The following is a 12,508-nucleotide window of genomic DNA, read 5'->3' as shown; positions in this document are numbered from 1 at the left end:
GGTCATCTTTGCTTCATTGAAGCTAACTGGGAAATGGTGCAAATTTCAATGTTCATTCACTATATACATGATTGTCAAGTTTTTCTTACTTTCAATTGTTGCAGTAAAATGTTAATACTTAATGTGATTTTCAAAATAAATAATTTTTGTTGATGTTTTAAGTAGGGATTAATGTTTTTCAATTTTTTTTTTAAGAAGAATGTTTTCATTCAACTCAATATATTTTAATTGTTTCCGAGGCTTATGTGTTTAATTAAGTGAAATAATTTATAAAAATGAACCAGCAGCATGTTTTAAAATAATTTACCTGGCTAAATAATTTTTGGTTGTTGTAGGTGGGTACATTTTTACTAGAATTATTTTAATATTTTCCAATTAGAAAAACAAACTGCCAGTGAAATGACAAATGGCTAGTCACTAAAATAATTGTCTTTAAAGTTTTGTCCGCTTATTTTTTTCTCTTTTACTAATAACTTATAAACTAAATAGTTTTTTAATATGGTTGGTTTTCTTAAACTTAAAGCATTGAAAATTTAGTCATTCAATTTTGTTTTTTTAATTCTATGTATGAGTAATACTTCTATTTTCTTAAAAAATCATGGAGTTAGTGATAAAAAAATAGTGAGGGTTGTCAGAGTAAAGGGTTTTTAATCACTTCCATCTGTTGTTGCCTACTGAGCTTTTGGATTCCACTGAAATCTGCCCAAGCTATGATACTAAGAAGTATCTTCATCTTGCACTCCATCCATTTTTAAATTCAAATACACTGTTTTAAAAGGAACTAAAGACATTAAAATTTCCGAGGAAGATACTGATTAACCTGTTTTTAAAGGGCTGTTGTAAAAAATACTATGTACACATGTATGTTATGTAATATACAACATGATCATTAATATGAATTTGAATTATTCTTGTACAATCGTATGCTTATTATCACTGATCAAATAATAAACATTTCATGTTTCAATAGCTTGTTACAAATTGTGTATGTTTTAAAAAAGAAAATGGTAATTATTACTGTTACTTGCTATTAGGGGTCATCCATTTATGATGTCCACACAAATCTCGGATTTTAGACCCCCCCCCCTCTCCTCGTCCACATGCGTCAACTTTTGATGACCCCCCCCCACTCTCCCAATGGACGTCCACAAAAATTTAGTAGATCTCGCATAACTTAATTCCAATTTACTATTGCAATAACATGTATTGTGTGCCTACGGCTTTAAACTTAATCTAGAGGTGTCTTTATTTAACACGAGCAATGTCGTTTTAATTTCACTTTTACCATGCAGGTTACGAGTTCTTGGTTTTTTTTTTAAAATGTTAGTACTTTGACACTAAGTTCAACATGTGGACGTTCGCATGGACTCGAACCACCCCCCCCCTCCAGTTCACACGCGTCCACAAAAGTTGATTTTTTTTCGGACCCCTCCCCCTTCATGTGGACGTCATAAATGGACGACCTCTTACTGACTATACATAACCAGTTTAAAAAATGGAAATTAAAAAAAGTATTATCCTCTTGACTATCCTAACTGATATATTATAAACTTCTACTGGATTCCGAAATCATATCATTTAGATAGAGTATAAAAATAGAACTCAAAACATGGTAGATAAAGACTGAAATTTTTTAAATGATTTTTTTCATAATTATTCTTGTTATTCATGTAAAAAAAAGGGTGGCAGCCAGCTTCTGCTAAATATCAATATTAATGGTACTGTAATTTCTTGTATCAGTCTTAACTTAGATCTAGATCTACTTGTTTTGGTATACTGTCATTGCCAGCTGAAGTTGCTCATTATCCTGGAAAGCTGAAACAGGGTTATAAAATCCAGCAATTGTCTAACCCGGTTACCAGCCACAAGACCCATGAGCTTCTATCAAGCTCTTTTAAAAATAAGCTTTTAATTAAATTAAATAATTTTATAAACAAATGATGTTGGTTTGTTTGTGGGTTTGTGGTATATCTTGTAACTAAAATTTGAGGCACTTCTAATGTAAAAAATTCCAGAAACATTCTTATACTAATACAACAGAAGAATATCTAATTTTTTACTTAATTGGATATTGAAAGTCATTAAAAATTATTTTTAAATTATCCCTTGAAGTGTGACTTTTGACGACCCTTGCCTTATCACAAATTATTTATCTTCTATAGCAGTCAGTAAATCGTAATATCTGATATATCAAATATATGAATTATGATATCCAAGTGCAAATAAAAAGCTATTCTTTTTACATTTAAAAAAACACCTTTGTCAATTGTTATAAAATTATTGACTGATTAATTAAAAGGTTAACTAATCTCAACTGATTTTATTGAAATTGCTGTTAAAAAAAAAAAAGAAAATCATTGTAATTGGGGGAAGGAGATAGGAGATTGAAGTAAAACTTCTGTTACATCATTTTTGTGTGTGACGATTCCGAGGAGGGAAGTAAACTTACTTAATTAAACTCAGTCCGTTAAGTAAGACAAGTTAAAAATATCTAAACTCCAAGTAAAGAGTCTAAAGCTTGGCATCATTTTTGGACGAACGCCCCCCCCCCCCCCCTTTTCCCAGAAATTAGATCCAGTTAAATATTTCCTGGCTTGTGCATTCTAATCATTCTAAGCTACGGTGCAATGTACCATGGCTTGCTTTTTATGCAATGATTATAATGGTATAATACATTGTCTTATTCATAATCACAAAGGATGACAATTCAATTCATTGGTTGCTAAGTAAACAGAGTATTTTAAAATCTATTTTTAACTTTGTCACGTGAATATAAGTTAGATCATGTGACAAACAAATACAAGCCAAGAGTTGTTTTTTTTTACTGTCAGCGAGAGCCTAGCTAGAATCCAATCACTAGTGTTCTGTTGCTGATTTTAAATACTCATTTTTACAGTGACATCTAAAACTTCTATAAATTAAATTATTTATATAATTATACTAGATCAGTAGGTAGAGATTGGGTTAGACTGTTAGATCTAAATCTAGACTAGTAGATAGAACTTGATAATAGATTTAGTAGAAAGAAAGAAGTTGTTTGAACTGCTTCTCTCACTCACAGACTTCAGTGAGAGTGTCTTTACGTCTCAGCCTCAGCCAGTTTCTTCACTCTCACATTCTTAATTAAATGTTTTAGTTTCACGTGCCCCCCCCCCCCCCCCACCACTCCCGAAAGAAACATTGCCTCCTCTGATTACTTTCATCTCCGTCCACTTCCTACCAACCTCTGCCAGCTGCCCCTACCAACCAGGGAAGTTTTAAGCTGCCCCCCCCCCCCTCGATTGCTAACCAGTGATGGAGATAAAAGGTGGATGGGCATGTTAGTGACCCCTTAATTAATCCCTTCATGTACTACCATAAAAAAAGATTGATTCTACTTCATCTCCACCCATAGGGTTGGGGGAGTTTATTAACTACAAAACACTGGAAACTCTTAGGCCTTAGGTATACAACATCATATCATGAAGTTGAATACCAAAATTGTAGTATACTTGGTGATAAGCCATTTGTTTATTTGGATTGTCTTGGATTATAACTCTTCACCAGTTTTATTAAATACCTTTGTGTTATTTTAGGGACAGCAGAGTCAAAAGGTAGATTAGGCTGCTAGCCTGAAAGTCTCGTTCGGATCTCTGTTCAAACTTGTGACTGTATGATGTCACTGACTTATGTTGGATAAAGTATGGCTGGCGGGGCATATTGCTGACCACACCATCCCTTCTAATTCTGTGATTAAGAAACAAATAAACGACTTCATATTCCCAATGGAATCTTTACTTTTGTGTTATTTTGTTTTACTTTTTATTCAAGTGCTAAAAGATTCTTTAAAAATATATCCACAGATTGTAAAAATAATTTATAACATGGCTATGACCCTTGCCCTTGTAACATGCCTATTTACCATTGTGCATGCTACAAATTATGCGGTAGATGACACAGTAGGAATCGCTCGTCAGTATGATGGTATTGGAGGACTTAGCGGTGGTTCAGTAAGCATCAAATTAAAATTGTACCATTCTGTTTTAAAGCTGCTAAGTTTAGTTAGCTTGTAGCTTTATATTAGCTTTCACTTGTGTTATTGTCTAATGCAAAATGTAAATATTAATTGATTTTCTTCTGTATGTAGGCCACATCCAAGCTACTGATCGGATATCCACAGAAACAGAGAGATGAAATCTTGGATTATCTCTTTAAAGTATAGCAATTTTTCATTAGGCTTATAGGTATAATGGCAAAGTGGTTTTTTAATCTTAACAATTTAAACAAGATTTAGAACTAGTTGTTAGCTAAAATTTAAGACTGTTTCTATTTTTATTCCAGCCTAATTTTGGAGCTTCTTTACAAATATTGAAGGTGGAAATTGGTGGGGATGCACAAGCTTCAGGTAATCCATTAATGGGTAGTTATGGTAGCAGTTTTTGTATTTCATGTCTAATTACTTATACATACAAATAAATACAAAAACTCAAATTAAAATAGGGGATTATGTTTACTGTAAGTTTAGTGTTAATTTAAAATTTAACCTACAATAAAATACATAAATTAAATAATAGACTGATATAAAACATCGAATACAGTGGAAAGAGGTTGTATAGTTAGGATTAATAGACCTCTTTAATATCAGTTCAAAGGAATAATACATTTTATACTTGATTCTATCAGTTGCCAATCTATATTAAACTAGGTAAAAATATTTACTATTGCTGATTATTCCAATACCATATTGTATATATTTTTTCTAGATGCAACTGAGGCATCACACATGCATGTTGAGTGGGAAGAGGATTATGAGAGAGGTTATGAATGGTGGTTAATGAAAGAAGCCAAACTGGTATGTCCAGAGTTCTGTTTTTTAAACATAAACATTGAATATAAAGTCCAGCTGTTTTCTTTAAAAAATTATGGGATTTAATATCGTGAGAGTTGTTACCAAGCAGTCATTGAAGCAATTTATTTACAATTTTGCAGCGCAATCCTAAGATTAAGCTGTATGGCCTTCCATGGGCTTTCCCAGGATGGCTGGGTAATGGCACTCAGAGTCCGTACATAGACAACTACAAATTAGCAGACTACATTTTCAAGTGGATTAGAGGAGCAGAGGTTTATCATGGCTTGTTCATTGATTTTATTGGGGTAAGTGATCTAACCATCTGTGACACTAGACTATTCTAAAGCACTGTCTAAACATGTGACAGTTTATCACAATATCCCGACCAGTTACAAGGTCTTCATGTGAACTTACAATAGTACTTCTCTTCCTCAACTATGGGAATTATTTCTTTACCTACATTTTTATTTAATAATCAACTGTTTAAAAAATGTTAAAGATGCATTGAAGCACCTTACATTATTTACCTCTGCATAGCAGCTAGATCTTGGCAGGAATATTCATCAAAATAGTTTATAAGTACAGACCTATGCAGACCTAGTTGAATAATATTTGTTAAGTAGTTACAGTTTTAATGTGTTTATGGGTAAAAATAAATTTACAGATATTGAATGTACAAAACATTTTATAAGTAAATCATGGTTTAGACACAAATGATAACTATTAAGTAGACTAGTTTAAAGTGTTAACTGATCACAATAAATCAACAGATTTGGAATGAACGATGGTGTGATACAGGATATGTGAAGGTAAACAATTGGTGCTGTTTGTGTTACTTTTTATTATCAAATTTATGCTAATACTTTATCATCTGTTATTTGATTGGTAAAATTAACTAATACTTATTAGTTGAGTTAAATATTTTCAAATATAATTTAAAACAAATTTAGTTTAAGGATTTTATTTTTAAATTTTCATATTTCCCTTCTGTTGGGACATTTTTTGTTTTCAGGTTTTACGTCAAACCCTAGACCAAAATGGATATGAAAATGTTCGTATTGTTGCCTCTGATCTTGACTTTGGCATAGTGGATTTTGTTAAAGCAGATACTGCCCTGGCTTCTGTTGTTGACTATATTGGGTTTGTTTTCTTCTAATGTTAGTCTACAGCCCCTTTTTTTCATTTATTAATATAGACAACTATTCAATTTCTCTACAGGACCTGTTGAGTTTTTCATACATCTATAAACTGCTAAATTTTACTGGGGTTTTAATATTTATATATTGGGATAGGGGGCACTGGTGGGGTGTGGAAGAAGTGGCTGAGGGGTGGGACTACTGGTGTAAATCTTTTTGTGCACATTTTTCTTTTGATAACATGAGCTCTCTGGTGAAATTGTAAAATTGGCACCATAGTTATTTTCTCACACTCTGCAAGTGATGTATATTGTCACTTTGTTAACCTCCAGAGCACATTACCCAGGTGTGTTGTCACCTGATGATGCCAAGGAACTTGGGATACCTCTGTGGTCATCTGAAGACTTCAGCACTTATAATGATGAAACAGGTGGCGGATGCTGGGCTAGGGTAAAAAAAATGTTTTTATGTATAAAATCATAAAATATTTTTTTTTATAAGCGAGAAACGATCTAAAGAGCTCTTCCCTCTATTTTCAGATCCTTAACCAAAATTATGTTCAAGGACTTATGACGAGGTATGAAATTAAACAAATATTTCCTAGTTTTAATTTGTTATGTGGAGACGGAGTGGTCTAGCGGTAGAGAGCTGGACTGCTAACCCGTTAGTCTCTCGAGTTCAAATCCGGGTTGAAGTCAGTAGACCGTCCCTGAGTTCACCCAACTCTGATGGGTACCTAACTCACGTTAGGGAAAGTAAAGGAGGCTGGGTATAGTGCTGACCACACTATCTCTTCACATGCAGAGGTCACAGAAACAAGTTAACTCTACTTCTCTTGCCCTATAGACCGGCAAGTTTGAAAGGGAACTTTTTACTTTTTAATTTGTTATGTAGATTCAACTAATTGTTATGAAATATTTTACATAAAATTGCTAGTTTATGTTCATCAGTCACTTCTGAAATTGCTAGTTTATGTTCATCAGTCACTTCTGTTGAGATGGTTGTACATTTTACTCAGCTTTAGCTCTAAACATAAAGCCTAATTTAAATTTTAGCTCCGTGTTAATGAATGCTGTAGATGCTGTTTTTACCTGATTAACTTTTCTATACCCTTGGTTTATAGCACCATTGCTTGGAACTTGATAGACAGTTTCTTCCAAGGCTTGCCATGGGACAGAACATCTCTCATGACTGCAAGAGAACCATGGAGTGGGAACTATATAGTCGAGAGCCCTATATGGATGTCTGGTACGGTCTTGTAATCCATAATGTCAAGTGTATTCTTTTAAATTCTCAATATTCGGAAATCACAGCATTATTATACAATGTAAAACATTTGTTGGGCAACGTGGTCTACCAGTTGAGTGCTAGACTGCTAACCCAAATGTTTCAAGTTAAAATCTGGTTTCAAGTCAGTTGAATGTCCCTGAGTCTACCCAGTTTTAATGGGTACCTAACTCATGTTACTGAAAGTAAAGGCGGCTTGGCATAGTGCTGACCACCCTATCCCAAACTTACACATTTGCTAATGTATTAATTACATTTTGGAGAATAGTTAATTTTTCTGAAATCTAGCAAAAAAATCCAATCCATAGATTAGAAATGTAACATTTTGCTACAATTTGTTCAGCTCACACAACTCAGCTGACTGAGATAGGCTGGAGTTATCTCCCCCATGGTCATGGTGTTGGGATGCTGAAATCTGGAGGGAGTTATGTGACCCTTGTTAGCCCAGATCTTAAAGACTTTACAATTGTTGTAGAAACTATGGTAGGTAGGAGATCATTTCCTTTTGTTGAGTTTTCTTGTATTGTTGGACACCTGCTGAAATTAATATTTTCAACTTTAAAAAACACTTTTTACCCTGCTTTTTTAGTGAATTAGAATCTTATTTTAAAGAAAAATCAGCTCATTTTTGTTTATTGAAGCTTATTGTTTAGATTAATTTAATATAGAAAAAAAAATTTAAAAAACATATTAAATCTAGCAAAATAAATATATTATTTGTATTATTCATTTTGTTTTTTTAAAATAAAGTATAAGATATAAATTTTTATAATTAGAAAAAAATATCTTTTCCGAAATAATACACATTTTATGCATACATTTAAGTGCACCATTTTTCAGCCATTGAAACTAAGTGAAGGAAGTAAAATAAATTTAATGAATCCACAGAGCCATGATCACTCAGTGTGTATTAGACCCCCACTGCCACATTACACTGTAGAGACCCAGGTTGTCACCTTTACATTGGCTGGCAGTTTTGTAAGTACCAGCGCATAAGACCCCTACTTACAGTTAGCTTGGAGAGGCTATAGACTGAATCTCTAACCCATTGGTTGTAACTTCCTACCAAAAAACAAACAGCATTAACCAGGGAATGTTGTAATTGTTTGTAATTTGTTTGACAGGCATCAGTCAAGTCTCTGAATGTTTGGCAAAGTCAACTCAAGTTTGGAGCCAATGAAACTTCAACATATTTTCAAAGCCTTGGGTCTGTCCCAGTAAGTACAATCTGGTCTGATAAAAATGTTGGGTCCGATATGTTGCATTCAAATTTTTTAGATTTAATGCACAAGTTCTTTTACCTTGGTTTTGTTTTAAACTGTTTTATCTGTTATAAACTGTGTGTTGCTAAGCAACTATTTTTGTGTGTTCTATTGTACGCTAAAGTTAGTATGATTGTTGCACTGTTACAGATTGTAGGTGTAGCTGTTAGCTTGATTGTTGCATTGTTAAAGATTGTAGGTGTAGCTGTTAGCTTGATTGTTGCATTGTTATAGATTGTAGGTGTAGCTGTTAGCTTGATTGTTGCATTGTTACAGATTGTAGGTGTAGCTGTTAGCTTGATTGTTGCATTGTTACAGATTGTAGGTGTAGCTGTTAGCTTGATTGTTGCATTGTTACATATTGTAGGTGTAGCTGTTAGCTTGATTGTTGCATTGTTACAGATTGTCGGTGTAGCTGTTAGCTTGATTGTTGCATTGTTACATATTGTAGGTGTAGCTGTTAGCTTGATTGTTGCATTGTTACAGATTGTAGGTGTAGCTGTTAGCTTGATTGTTGCATTGTTACAGATTGTAGGTGTAGTTGTATTCCTCTAGGTTGTTGATGGAGCTGTTAGCTTGACTGTTGGAGTGGATGAAATTTACTCCCTAACAACACTCAGCACTGGTTACCATGGCAAACACCCAGATCCCCCAGAATCTGCTCCCTTCCCTTTGCCTTTTGTTGAGGATTTTGAAAGTAATTTCATCACAGTTAAAACTTATTAAAATTAAAATTCTACAGTCTAAAAAATTTTTTAATATAGATATCTGAATTTCTCTGTGTATATATAGAAAAAGAGACCCTCGCTTTTCTTTATAGTTATTCAAATAGTGATGTATTAGTACACCATTTAAGAAAATATTTTCCTCTTTTTTTTTGTTTAATTAAATAAAAACTTGTTATTAAAACATATTTTATGAAAAAAAAAACTTTGTGTTTCTTAGTTTGACTAATTAAGATAAAGATAATACTGAATCTATCCTATATAAAACTAATTAAGTAATTGGAACCCAATCAGTTTAACACTTGACTGAATTTCCTGTGATTGTTGACTTGTCTGACAGAGTATCCACTGTCTGCGGAGCCGTATATCCTAGCACCCCAGCAGGGCTCCTTTGATGTTGTAGATGTTGGGGGGGACCACGGCAAGGTCATGCGACAGATGGTTCTACAACCCCCCATAGCCTGGTGTCAAGACACTCTACGTCTGAACTCGTCTCTGAACTTGTTTGGCAGATTCAATTGGTGAGTCCTTCATTCATCGCTTTATCTTTTAGGAAATTTTATTTTGTAGGTCTTTAATTCATCTCTTAATATATTTTGTGGTTTAAATTGGTATTTCCTTGTAAAATTAATATATTCTGTTTATTTCCAATGAGACTAGTATCTAATGTCGTAATGATCAGTAAACTTCTACAATTTTGTGGCTGGGTAACCCACCTGTTGACCAGTTGTTAACCCTTCTGTTGACCTGTTGTTAACCCATCTGTTGACCAGTTGTTAACCCTTATGTTGACTAGTTGTTAACCCATCTGTTGACCAGTTGTTAACCCATCTGTTGACCAGTTGTTAACCCATCTGTTGACCACTTGTTAACCCTTCTGTTGACCAGTTGTTAACCCATCTGTTGACCACTTGTTAACCCATCTGTTGACCACTTGTTAACCCACCTGTTGACCAGTTGTTAACCCTTCTGTTGACCACTTGTTAACCCATCTGTTGACCACTTGTTAACCCACCTGTTGACCAGTTGTTAACCCATCTGTTGACCAGTTGTTAACCCTTATGTTGACCAGTTGTTAACCCATCTGTTGACCTGTTGTTAACCCTTATGTTGACCAGTTGTTAACCCATCTGTTGCCCAGTTGTTAACCCATCTGTTGACCAGTTGTTAACCCATCTGTTGACCAGTTGTTAACCCTTCTGTTGACCAGTTGTTAACCCTTGTATTGACCACAGGACAGATGTCGAGGTAGACGTGGATATGAATGCTGGAGAAATCAATGGCACCAATGCTGTTTACCTGGGTGTTCGCATAGACAACGCTGGCTGTGGGACAGATACTGCTCTGGGAATTTTTCTCTTCATTACACCCAAGGATAATTCGTTTAAGCTAACTAATGATATCAGTAAGTTTCTAGGAATTTTCCTCTTCATTACACCCAAGGATAATTCTTTTAAGTTAACTAATGATATCAGTAAGTTTCTAGGAATTTTCCTCTTCATTACCCCCAAGGATAATTCGTTTAAGCTAACTAATGATATCAGTAAGTTTAGTTTTTTATGAATATTCTTATGATGCAATGCAAAAAACCTTAACTATAAATAGTATTTTAAATTTTTCACCATTGTCTCTTGATAGTAAATGTAGTCTTAATCTCTCATAAATATGCTTAAATAAATTTTATTATTTTTTAAAGTATTCAGCATGTTTAGCTAAGATGTAGCTGTATTTTTTTATTTTGTAGAAGGCCAGAAAATTTTACTAGAGGGCAAGAACCAATCAGCTATTCAGAGTGGATGGAATAAAGTTAGCCTTACTGTACAAGTAAGTGAATAATGTTAGCCTTACTGTACAAGTAAGTGATAATTTTTAAAATATGAACTATAAAATGCAGGCCTGTCATTACAAATTAATAAAAGTGAATAATGTATAAGCCAATCATCTGTCGTAATAAATGAATCAAACTAACAGAAATAAGTAAAGGACTTAAGAACTAACATTATTTAAAATTGTATACATTTCAATAGCTATAAACCATTGAAGTTGTTACCATGTAGTGTAGATTATTTCTCTTTGTTTCTTGTCCAGGGTCAGACAGCTGTAGCCTCAGTCAATGGAGTCAAGCTGTTTAACACACAAATCCCTTCAACTCCGGCCAATGGGTTTGTGGGGGTAGGAACAGACATCTACGGCTACGCAGACTTTGATAACATATACGTGCACAATACGACCACAAGGTCTCACAAACACCATATACAGTCGCAACCTTTGTACTTTGTCAAAGAGGAGATTCACTAATGATCTTTGTTTTGTATGTTTTTTAAAAGTACCTGTTCGATATTTAAGTAATAAAATCATCACTGGTTATTTTATTCCAAGGAAGGTAACACAGGAAACCAAGAAAGTTTAGAATTTTTAGTATTTATGTCCCCTTTTTAAGAAAAAAGTGCCCTTTAAAAAAAAAAAATTAAAATTCATTTTAAAAACAATAGTTAAGGCATAAAGTAAAGGAAAAATAACTTCAGTATTGTGCCATATATATACTTTTTTTTAACTTACTTCAGTTTATACGACATGCTATATATTTCACATGTTTATTATATGTCACTTGTCCAGATTAAAGTGTTATTTTCTGAGGTTTATGATGTGATGTTTTAAGAGAAAGTAATCAATACATTAACGGAAGGCTAATGTTTAGTTTTTTAATGTGCCCTAATATGGAGACTTTTATATGGGTTTTGTTTCGTTGACAGATTTACATTTTTTAACTGCTCAGAAGAGCATAATGTGTGAGCTTTTTCACATTCCATTTTTCTGTTCTTATAATTTTTGTCATATAAAAGGTTTCTTTTTGTAGAGGTATTTGTTCATTTTGATGTGTGTCTATAGCTGGGTATGTACAGCTGGGGAAATTTATTTTTTTAAATATTATTTTACACTGCAAATAAAAAGCTGTGAAAAAGGCATATTTTTTTTCAATTACAACATGTCAATTTGTACTGACAATTTTTAGCTTTTCAAAAGAGCTAAGCTTATGTAGTGGTGCTGGGGGAGGGGGGGGGGGGGAAGAGGAGGGGTGGGGGTTATATAGAGGAGATAGAAAGGAGTCCAAAAGGGTTGTTAATTATGGCATTTATTGTAATAAATGGGTCACAGGGAGGTAACTGAGAAAAAATTGTCTGGCATGTGTTTGATTGTTGTAATTTTGTATTGATTAGCATTTCCAGTTCTCTGAGTCGTGTGTGATTTGTCTTTTTGTGGCTGTTAAAA

The 12,508-nt window shown here is 33.7% G+C and overlaps 1 protein-coding gene across 4 annotated transcripts; it reads left to right on the top strand.

Annotated features, from left to right (window-relative positions):
* The first annotated feature begins 2,804 nt into the window (after positions 1–2,804).
* On the top strand, positions 2,805–12,277 carry LOC131943332 (galactocerebrosidase). 4 transcript variants are annotated; one of them, XM_059303385.1, is made up of 19 exons: positions 2,805–2,948; positions 3,843–3,989; positions 4,127–4,195; positions 4,321–4,384; positions 4,743–4,831; positions 4,969–5,133; positions 5,599–5,637; positions 5,841–5,968; positions 6,297–6,414; positions 6,504–6,541; positions 7,088–7,212; positions 7,595–7,734; positions 8,140–8,229; positions 8,376–8,468; positions 9,069–9,210; positions 9,579–9,759; positions 10,474–10,643; positions 10,983–11,062; positions 11,327–12,277. In XM_059303385.1, the coding sequence occupies exons 2-19, from the start codon at positions 3,864–3,866 to the stop codon at positions 11,534–11,536; spliced, it is 2,067 nt and encodes a 688-aa protein (XP_059159368.1). In that variant the 5' UTR covers positions 2,805–2,948; positions 3,843–3,863; the 3' UTR covers positions 11,537–12,277. The 4 variants fall into 4 exon arrangements, with proteins under 4 accessions (XP_059159368.1, XP_059159370.1, XP_059159372.1 ...); XM_059303387.1 differs by having other exon boundaries at positions 2,805–2,952; XM_059303389.1 differs by lacking the exon at positions 3,843–3,989.
* Positions 12,278–12,508: the final 231 nt, after the last annotated feature.

This window comes from Physella acuta, unplaced genomic scaffold, assembly GCF_028476545.2.
Source record: "Physella acuta isolate Inbredline_101_S28 unplaced genomic scaffold, ASM2847654v3 ptg000453l, whole genome shotgun sequence".
Classification (NCBI taxonomy): domain Eukaryota; kingdom Metazoa; phylum Mollusca; class Gastropoda; family Physidae; genus Physella; species Physella acuta.
Note: the sequence above shows the minus strand (reverse complement) of the source record. Positions and strands in the feature narration are given on the sequence as shown.

Bases quoted from the DNA above. Each gene is read 5' to 3' on its own strand.
- LOC131943332 (XM_059303385.1), top strand. From the start codon at position 3,864: ATGGCTATGACCCTTGCCCTTGTAACATGCCTATTTACCATTGTGCAT. The intron at 4,196-4,320 runs GTATAGCAATTT...TTTTTATTCCAG, and splicing joins TCTTGGATTATCTCTTTAAA to CCTAATTTTGGAGCTTCTTT. The intron at 7,213-7,594 runs GTACGGTCTTGT...CAATTTGTTCAG, and splicing joins GAGCCCTATATGGATGTCTG to CTCACACAACTCAGCTGACT.